Source organism: Hyposmocoma kahamanoa, unplaced genomic scaffold (assembly GCF_003589595.1).
Source record: "Hyposmocoma kahamanoa isolate Upper Pololo Valley unplaced genomic scaffold, ASM358959v1 78, whole genome shotgun sequence".
NCBI lineage: Eukaryota > Metazoa > Arthropoda > Insecta > Lepidoptera > Cosmopterigidae > Hyposmocoma > Hyposmocoma kahamanoa.
The window spans coordinates 6,196,723-6,207,708 of NW_020653945.1; the positions used below are offsets into that span (position 1 = coordinate 6,196,723).

At 38.5% G+C, this 10,986-nt stretch overlaps 1 protein-coding gene across 4 annotated transcripts in view; it reads right to left on the reverse strand.

The window, feature by feature from the left end:
- Window positions 1-10,986, reverse strand: part of LOC113233257 (protein purity of essence) — an 83,701-nt gene that overhangs the window by 34,747 nt on the left and 37,968 nt on the right. For all 4 annotated transcript variants that reach the window (XM_026468310.1, XM_026468309.1, XM_026468308.1 and 1 more), the window contains 8 exons: window positions 9,753-9,933; window positions 8,689-8,912; window positions 7,238-7,391; window positions 6,233-6,394; window positions 5,728-5,893; window positions 5,357-5,502; window positions 5,177-5,251; window positions 4,779-4,951 (listed from right to left, as the gene is read on the reverse strand). In XM_026468310.1, coding sequence (XP_026324095.1) covers window positions 4,779-4,951; window positions 5,177-5,251; window positions 5,357-5,502; window positions 5,728-5,893; window positions 6,233-6,394; window positions 7,238-7,391; window positions 8,689-8,912; window positions 9,753-9,933 — 1,281 coding nt within the window. The remainder of the gene's footprint in view (window positions 1-4,778; window positions 4,952-5,176; window positions 5,252-5,356; window positions 5,503-5,727; window positions 5,894-6,232; window positions 6,395-7,237; window positions 7,392-8,688; window positions 8,913-9,752; window positions 9,934-10,986) is intronic.

The following is a 10,986-nucleotide window of genomic DNA, read 5'->3' on the forward strand; positions in this document are numbered from 1 at the left end:
TTCACTGTTGTACAATGTACGAAATATTGACTTGTTTACGATAATTTTGAATAATAAGTACAATCACTGCTCGCACTGCTGGCACATTTCACACATTTACAGGTAAGGTTCAAAATGCCGACCTCCATGCAATATGCATATTTCCGTGCGTCGGTACAGAGACTGCTCTACTCTTTGAAGCATCTGCCGAGTGATTTGACTAAATGCCATTTCGATCCGCTGCCTCATTTCTTCTGCGCTTTCACAGGACTCCGCATAAACAATATTTTTTATATGACCCCATAAAAAAAATCGAGCGGTGTCAAGTCTGGGGACCGCGCTGGCCAGGGTACAGGACCTCCCCGCCCAATCCACTGCGGGAAACGGTCGTTCAGATGGGAACATACATTTCGAGCAAAATGTGCGGGTGCTCCATCGTGCTGGAAAGTCATCCTGTGTTCCATCACGAGTCTCACGTATTGTGTCACTGGCAGGGCCATCAGAACGTCCTCCAAGTCTTCTGTTAGGAATCTTAAATAATTGGCCCCATTCAGACTTGCCGGCAAAAACACTGGACCGATGACGGCACAACCTATTATACCAGCCCACACGTTAATCCGCCACTGGTGTTGAAAATTTGATTCCCTTGATACGCGGGGATTCAAATGAGTCCAAAAATGTTAATTATGCATATTGATAATGCCCGCACGCGTAAATGACGTCTCGTCTGTCCACAGTACCGACGAAGCGAAGTCGGAAGAGCTCCCAATCTGGTCGCGGTACCAGCGGCAAAATGCGAAACGTGGATCATAGTCCGCTTGTAACAGCTCCTGCGTTCTTTGAAAATGGTATGGGTGCTGGCCATCATCCCGTTACACACGCCACACACTCATATGGTTCACACCACCAAAGGCTGCCGCAGCACGACGAGTACTTGTCTTTGGATTGCCGAGAAAATGTTCCAAAACATCTGCCTCGAATTCTGGGTCTCGTAAACTCGGCCGGCCTTCAGAACTGGAACCACGGAACGATCCACTATTATGAAGTCTCCCATAACCATCTTCCTGAAGCATTCCAGAGTAGGAAATGGTCGACGTCGATTTTCTGGGACGCCATCAATAAACTTTGCCCAATAAATTTGGCGAGACTGGCGCAAGCTCCCATCGGCTGCGCCTACGCACAACATCATCTCATAGTAATCACTATTGCTTAAGCGTGACATAGTTTAAATAAACACAAAAACGAGACACAAACAAAACGATGACACCTATTTAGTCGTCACAACGCAAACGGTAATTACAGACTGTTACAAAAAATAAAAAAATAGTGCCTCTGCCTCAGCGGCGGCACATCAAAGGACGCCGACTGAAACACAAATTTTGGAATATAGGGTAACGTTTTCATAATGTACCTACAGGATGAAATTAAAATTGTTACCATCCTTTTAAAATAAGACCCTTCTCATGATACAAATTACATCATTACATACACATTAAACGAATACCTATATCCTACGTATCTACGACCTTCAACGTTGCACTGCATACGCCTTTGTTTGTAAACATAACTCTAACCATCACCCATACCACTTCCACACAACGCAAGAACTGACTGGGTGATTACGGATATACTGCACTAAGGAGGCAGTCACCCATCGGAAACCCACGACGTCCGAAACGAAAGCCTAACACACTAACCACTACACCATGGAGGCAGTCGACTATAGGAATCAAATCCACGACCTCCGAAACGAAAGCCTAACACTCTAACCACTACACCACCGAGGCAGTCGACTATAGGAATCAAATCCACGACCTCCGAAAACAAAGCCTAACACTAACCACTACACCATGGAGGTAGTCGACTGTGGGAATCAAATCCACGACCGCCGAAACGAAAGCCTAACACTCTAACCACTACACCACGGAGGCAGTCGACTATAGGAATGAAATCCACGACCTCCGAAAACAAAGCCTAACACTAACCACTACACCATGGAGGCAGTCGACTGTGGGAATCAAATCCACGACCGCCGAAACGAAAGCCTAACACTCTAACCACTACACCATAGAGGCAGTCGACTATGGGAATCAAATCCACGACTTCCGAAAAGAAAGCCTAACGCTCTAACAACTACACCATAGACCCAGTCAACTATGAGAATCGAATCCACGACCTCCGAAACGAGTCTAACATTAACCACTACTCCACATCACGATGTATAAAATCAAATGCTGGCGGCGAAAATCAAAGGTGATATTTTTGCCGCCAAAGACTTGCGACTTCGCTACGATTACGTATCGCGTACGCAAGGCGACTAATCTTGATACTTTGTTTATTTAGGTAAGATTTTTTATGGTTTTACACTATTGCTAATTTAAACTATTCTAAAATATTTCTTTAGATGAGTAGATATTATTAGGAAGTAAGAACCTTAATAGGTTCAACGGATATTAATTATTTCAATTTCACCATGTAATAAACCCATACCCAGAAAGTTGTCGTGTGTAGATAAGTCAAATTAAGCGTAAGCCTGTTGTTAGAAACGTGCGCTCAGCAATAGACATATGTAAGTTAGTAAAGTACTATTTTTTGCACAAGGTTTAGTCCACTGCACTTGCATAGTAAGTACTGGTTGGAAACTTGACATTCTCGCATCTTTGAAGATTTCGGCAATTATCTCCGAAATCCAAGTTTTCTCACGATATTTTCATTTCCAAGCAAGTGATGAAAATTTATTTTATTTTTATTTTTTATTTTTTATTTATGGCACAATGTACAGACATCAGATACAGAAAGTGAGGAAAATAAAAACACTTAAAAATTAATACAACAGGCATATCTGTGCCCAATTATTACTGTGCTCAACATTCATTTTAAAACATTTAGATATACTTAAACAGACACTAAATCAATCATAAAAAAAAAATTAAATTTAATTAAAATTACAATAATTAATTCGTGGTCAACGATCAAAACTAATTTCTTGACGTTTACCGACCTTCAGGTTGCACCTTTACGATGAAAGTGTCCCAATACAAAATTTCAACTTTTTGGGAATACGCAAAATAAGATTCAAGTTGTGACATTTTCATATTATTTTATTTATTACTCTTGAAGTACTAAAGGTGATGGTTTTATTAGTCTTTGAAAATAATGAGGAAAAATGGAACTTTACAACTGAAAATTGTTTCTGATCATTTTAATGTTCAACAATTTAAAAACATAATTTACAAAAACTAGTCGCCAATAGGTCTTTTTTTTAACGATTTTTTTGTTATCATTTAACGTATTAAGAATTAAGTCTTTTTAATGTTCATCAGCTAAGCAAGATGTCATAACCCTTGATATTGTTTTGTGATCCCTGTTTCACAATTAAAAAAGAAGAAAGCCCACGAAACAAAAAAGTCAGTCCCTTTAAAAAGTAAGTTACTAAAAAATTTTTTCTTTTTTAATTATTAAGCGACGAGTAGAACAAGTCGTGTACCCGGTGGAAAGCGTCACGCCTGTCCATAACAGTAGCACTGCCGCTCGAAGGTTACTGCTACGACGTCCATCTCTCTGAGACATAGTTGACAAGTCCCATGTGCCTGTAATTTCACCAGCACCCTTACCCTTCAAAACTGTAACACGGTAAAGTGGCAGTACTACCCTGGACGAACTCACAAGGAGCTCTACTGCTACTAGTTATTTGTGAATATGATTTTCGGAACGAAAATGGCTCAAATGGTAATAAGTCAGTGGCAGCGTGTTGTCTTTGCAAATGCAGATTCAACAATAAATGCGGCGTTAATATCTCGACGCAGGAGTAGAATTTTTAAACTGAAAGAACAAAATGAAAGGGACCTTTATGGATCAGTGCTATTCGAGCTTTAATTGCACAATTTCATCTTCACCACAGTGCGACTAATGTAACAAAATATTTTTTTAAGATGGTTTTACGGTATAAACTCATTTTTTAATTTTTTGATTTGGGTCACTTTCATTGTAAGGGTGCGAAGTATTAGTCGGATAATTGCGTCATATTGCGTCATGCGTTAGAAGAAACATACCGACTGATTCGGTAGCCGCCATGCGTTAGAACAGTACCGACGGATAGAAAGAGACAAATTTCATTCATTAAAATACAATAGATGAATGCGTATTATTACATATGATATGGTAAAAAGAAACAGAGATAACTTTAAATATGTGTTTTTTAGAGGACATTAGTTTTATTAATGGATATTAAATGGAAATTTGTGTATTTTGTATGTTTGAAGATATGAAGTTAACGAAACCATATTACGTTATTATGTACTAAGTTTTAAATAATAGTTTTATTATGAACTAGTGTATTTTGGCAAAGTAATCGATAATATTTATTTTTCATTAAATGTTCACACGCATATTACATGAATAAAATAATAATAAATTTAGTAAATTATAACATAGTACCTAATAAGAATATGGCATTAAGTACTTTATCATTTACAATAACATGCCTGAATTTCACAATTTTTTCAAGTTACGTAATTTGGTTGTATTATGATACTCAATAGAGGTGTGATGTGACTATTTATTTTCGTTAAATGACATCAGCTGATCGAAACTGTTCATGGCGAAATTTCCATAAATAACGTAGTGTGTACTAAAACAACTTTGCTAACTAGTTTTATACCATTAACTGAATCCGACCTTCAAATATGACCACACCTTTCTGTTACACCCTGTATAAAATGTTATGAAAACTGGAAATCCCAAAAATATCATTTTACTCCGTCTTCAAAAAAGGCAGACTATAGCAGATTGTAATTTACCTGAACGAAAGGTATAGCGCGTACTCCAGGCAAAGTCCTGAGCGTAGGCAGGGCATCCAGTGCAGCTGATAGTAGAGATAAACGCAAAGCGTGAAGTTTACGGGTTTCGCTCTCTGCTTCCATGGTGCGTGACGTTGACGCCACGGGCTGTGTGTTCGATGTTGATGGACCCGCTACAAAATGTAAAAATTTTACTTTACACTTTAGGCATTTTAGCAACTTAGACGAATTTAAGTTTAAGGTGTAAATATAAGCGCGCGCCTATAAATATTAACATCCTAGGGCTCGCGATTTGGGTCGTTAATAATAATAATAATTCGTGATAATAAATAGTAATAATTAGTGTGTGATAATAATAGTAGACTATACTTCAAAATATCTTATCAAATAACACCAACCTGCTACGACAACAGGAGCTACGACAGTATTAGTAGGAGGCATCGTTCCCGTAGAGGGAGCCGATACCATCTCGCCTAAAACATTAAAACCATCAGTGATAAAAATGTTTAACGGTGCCAGTTTTTTTTTTTAATATAGAATGAGTCACATTTTTTTTCCACAAAAGAATTTCATCTCACCATATGCGCTGCTTCGCCCCGAAACTCCTCCAATGCTATCTGCACCAGAGCCACCGCTTTCAGAGCCGGCGGAACCTGGCGGTTCGGCGGGCGACGTTCGCAGCGTACTACCGTCTGTAGCCGCTGTGCTGCCTTCGTCATCGGAACTAAACGACATACCACAAATATATTGTAAATATAAAAATCGTGGCTAGTAGGGTGTTCTTATATCTTTGCTTTCTAGAATAGCGGCCTATCTCAAAAACATCTAATCCATCAAGAATATGGTTTAAAAAAACTGAGATATTTGGCACGAAAAGCTCAGGAATTGAACAACTCAAATAATGAACTATTTTGGTTTGATTAGATCAAGTAGCCAGCATGTAGCTTACCCAGGCGGGGACGCGGTGGCGTCACTAAAGCCAGGTGCCGGCGGGGGAGGGGCCGACGGCGCGGGTGGGGCGCGACGAGGCTGTTCTTGTAGCGACAAAGCTATTGCCAACTCTACCATGGTCTCGTCGTCTGCATCCGGCGGGATGTCCAGCAGGGCTTCTAAGCCTGAGTGAAAAAATGCACACATAATTTATATACCAGGTCATTTATACAAGGGCGTCGTTATTATGCATAGATTTTTTAATTTCGCGGATTGACCGTAGCAGAGACGTACTCGAGCCATAGCAGGGATGTACTCAAGCCATTATAGTAAGTAGAATGGGACAGACAACCATACAATTAATTAGCCTCAAACTAGGCAATTCCCTGCACTGAGTACTAGAGCCACGAAATTCAATCAGGGCCAGGACTCGTCCAGCGCCCGCAGTACAAACCGTTGGACCATTAAGTAGTGCTAGTTTACGACAATTTTTTTCGTAAAATTCATTAAATATTGTAACAAACCTCCATCAGGCGCAAGAAGAACCATAGGCTCAAGCGAGTCGTCGACGTCCATAAACTGTTGATCTTGTTGCTCGTCGCGGTTGGCGCTCAGGTCAGACTCGGAGACCACAGCCTCTGTGATGGAGCTCGTCGGTTGAGCTGTTGTAACTGATGAACCGGGCCCTAAATGTCATTAGTAATTGAATAATTAGTTACATATTCGTATCAAAAACTGCAAACATGGAATGATTAGCAAAAATGTTCGTTATCGAAAGTTGATTAAGATCGAATGTCTTACGCAATTAGGATAAAACTGTTGATAACAGTCAGTGAGGCAAGACTCCATACTGTATACAAAAACTTACAGGATATATTGTTACGCTTTATCAGCTACTCAGTATTCAAATGAAAGGGATAGTCTCGCGTTGGTTCCCTACCGGAATATGAGTCATAGAACACAAAACAAAGTTTTATAACAAAAATTGTTAAAAGCTAGTTTAAAATGAAAATACGACTAGCGAATAAAGCAAATATCGCAACACGTGAGGGAGAATCGAGCCTACAAACAGTCAACAACTTGAAAGTCGGTCTGGTATTCAGTGTAGTATCAATTCGTGTACATTTTTTAAACAACGAATTTCAAAAAGACATATAGCTAATATACAGTTTTTATTTATAATATTAATACAATTACATATACATCAAACCGTATTTTATAAACTTAAAATAAGTTTTTCCAAAAACAGCTAATTCATCGCTTAGCGCTGTGAACAAATTATTAAAATAAAGAAAATTTTGTGTTTGTGTGAGTGTGAATGGTGTGATGTTGCAGCATGAGTCAATGAATGATCACATGTCATCTTTCGTACGTGTCTTGTTAAAAATATATTGAGTATACAGCTTGGAGTTTCGCTCAGAAAAATCAGGCTGATCTTTTAATACTTAGGTAACTTGTCTAATAAAAAAGACTAATAATTTACGCAATAACTAAAATTTGTGTAAAAAAGTCATTATTGAATATTTGACCTGTTCCAGGTGTATTAGGTGGCGAAGGTATGTACACACGACGCCTCTTGACTCTCGGACGTAGCACTCTCATTAGCGCAGTTTTAGCGCCGAAGCTTATGCTTTGGTCTTCAGCCAGTAGAAGAGATAGGTAGATTTGGTTACCGAAGTCAATCTGTGGAACGGTAAAAAAAAAAGAAAAACACTTAAATATCTTTACAAATCAGTAATTTGATTGACATGGAAAATGTTTTGATCCCATATTAACGAAAGAAAGGTCATTAACCGACGAGCGTGTATGAAAGCGTCGATGTATGTTTATGATGCGAAAATGTGTGTTAGGGCTCTTTTATTCGACACGAATTTCATCGGAGACCGCGTTGCTGCCGCGCACCGACCGCGTGCATCTAACTGTCATGGCAAAGTATTATTTATCTTTTTCGTTTTACATTAAGCGAGGGTCTCGGGCGCGCGGGCGAGTTTGGCTTGTCTTTAATCTACGCGCCGGCCAAGTGCCGTCCGCGCGGTTGTATTGTTCCAAGGAATTTAAATGTTGTTGTCTAGTAAATAGAATTCAGATTCGCCAGTAATGTATACAACGAAAGCGTGGTAACTGGGCGGTCACCGCGCTGCGGGCGCGTGAAAACTTTCGCGTCTTGTAACTGGGAGCTTATAGGTAAGGTTTTTATACTCAATGATAAACAATCACAAAATAGGTAGATGATACAAAATATCGATTAGAACTGAGGAGTCTGGAGTTCCATATACATAAAGTTCAGCAAGGTGTTCGCAGCTACATTTATACAAATTGCCAAAATTCATCAAGGAAATATAAATCCTGAGTCGAGTACGAATTTACAATATCACAAAGTGACTTCACAGGGACTACAGCGTGCTGCTGTGCACAGATAAAATTTAAAAAGTGAAGCAAATCTGTAGGTGAAAGACCTAAGTCCATATTTTGGAATTTAGATGTTTTTACAAACATTGCTTTAGAAGGCTAAAAATCACGCAATGATAAAAGACATTAAATCTTATCGTCGTTTGTTTTTTATTCAGCATGACATGACAACCTTAACATGATTTTAGATGCCTAATTATGAGCCTCATTCTCTTTGAAATGCTATGTGGTAAAAAATACTATTATTGGTCACTTAGGTGGCACAAAACGGCGGACGGGAAGGCGGCGGACATTAAATTTATCAATGTATATTTTACGCTATTTCAATAGTCATAAGGTATAAATTGTAATACTCTCGAGACCGACCTCGGAGCATCACGGCGCATTTCTCTCTGCGTCTCAGAGCATTGAAATTTATATGTTATTTAAAATGTAATAATTTACAATAGTAAATGTAGTATACCTTGATAAATTTTATGTCCTCTGCCTTGCCATCCGCCAGATTCGTTGGCCCTTCAGGTTCTTACACACCTAAATAAATATCACATCCCATACCTAAAAAGATACTTACACAATCAGGATCGGCATTAAGTTGGAAAGCGTGTACAGTATCAGCCAATGCATGCAACGTATGGTCAGCGTGACGTAAACCATAGCTCAGTATGCCTGGTGCGCCGCCCGTAGCGGACCGACAGGCGGCCAAGCGCCACAGCACGCTGGTCAATAACGCGCATAGATGCGGCTCTTGATCTTTGACTTCTTGGTAGTCGCCTTTCCAGTAAGTCGACCATTCTCCTGTTGAAGGGAATTTTATCCAGTTAACGATTATATTGTGTGAGTATATATATATATATATATATATATAAAATAGATATTTCATACATTCAATTCATGTAATAATTCCTATTGTTAGTGATTTTTCGAATTGTTTTTAATTAAATTTTAAGTTATATACTATAATTTGAATGCCAACTAACATTACTACTTTTGTACCATCCCATCTCATAAAGCGGTTCCAACTGAAAACCAGAGTTACAGCAGACATGCTGTGACATATGCTGAGTTGGATCTGTATTCTGTATTCAGCTTATATTTGTATTCATTAATTTGTCTTGTTTTGTTCTGTACAAGTCTTAATCAGCTGAATATACGTTTCTTTCTTTCTTTATTACAAATACCTTTAATTTTTCTTGAGAAGTAAATTAGTGAACATTTCTAATGCCAAAACCTAAGTAATTCGTAATTATTTCACTAAAGGATAATTCATTTTAGGTTACTAATACCACAAAACACAAATTATACAAGGTTAAAGTTTGAAATAAATAAGACAGAAGGTTATATATTTATCCACTTGATAAACTAAATCACTATTTTAACAGTGAAGTAACATAGTGATAAGGAGTGTGGGGAAAAAATATTCAACACAAGCGCAGCTATTTTGCACGATTTAATCTCCATGAGCTCGTGAAGAAGCAAAAGTGATTTACTTCTATTTAAATTGATATAGGTTTCTGCAAAGTAACACCTGAATCTATAAATTAAATCTTCAAAGACCCTAAAAAAACAAAAGACCATTATCTGGCAGTGCGAAGTACCCATATACTTTTCTATGATGATCATACACTCAGTGCTCACCATTAGCAGGTTTTGGTGGAGTCGGAGCAGTGAACTTGACGAGATTGTTAGGTCGCGCCACAGCTACGCCCCTGGCTAGCAGGACGAGTCGGAAGTACGCCTCGGGATCTATATTGCACGCGTCTGTCGTATCCCGAAGCTCTTGTAGTGATGCGCATACGTATTTCAGTATTGCTTGGTCCTGGTGAAGAAACAATTTGCGTGATCGAATATCTACCTTGTCGTTCTCAATTTAAGAATAATATTGACGTGAACTTAGTGCCTTGCATATACAGGGTGGCCCAGAAGCGAGGTTCAAAACGAAATGAGGACGTAGGGTTGAGTATTTCCAATCGATTTGACTACTACATTGGGGTCCTGAAATTGATGGTTCAAAAGTTATTTATTTTTTTGTGTTTGTGGAAAAATCACTAAGGGCAAAATCAGTCAGGGCACCTGTTATCACTTCGTCACTGTCGTCACTCACTTTTGAAGTGATTTTTTTTGCATTATGTTTCTGAGATATGTACCTTCTGACAGAACTCTATTCATAAAACGAGCTAGCATAATATTAACTGCAAATAGACCTTTAGTGAACAATTTACTGTTCACAAAAACCTAAATTTTGTTTTCAAGAGAATTCCACCAAAATAAAATGTACTCCGGAAAGGTACTACTATAGCAGAAAAACTAGTGCATTTCATATGATTCTAACGATGTATAAGACATGGCATTTTTTTCTATAGTTACATTTATTTTAAATTTTTTTGGTAATGAGGAGTTTTTATATAAACGATTATCACTAATATCAGGTTTCTTACCACGGTATGACTAACCATTAACCAATAGAGCTTATGATCTTTGTGATGCACACCACCTACCACAGGAACAGGACCACGTTAAGACGGTTTTGCAACAGAATGGATACAAAATAAAAACATTTAAACCAATACACAAAAGAAAAAAGCAAATTGACGTACATAAACTAACAGTTTTTCTGCCCGATGTACAAGGGGTGACAGATAAAATAGCCAGGTTGCTAAGGAAGTTTTCCATAAAAACTGTTTTCACCCTCTTAACCAAAATAGGAAAAATGTTACGTTCACCAAAAGACCACCTTCCTTTAGAAACACCGGGTGTCTATAATTTTATTATAAAAGGTCCAGTATAAGAACACCTTTAGGATGATGTTGCGGCTGCCCCCGTTCTGTAGTGCGTTTCTGTTTGCAGAGGCGCGTACCGACGGTTTTGACGC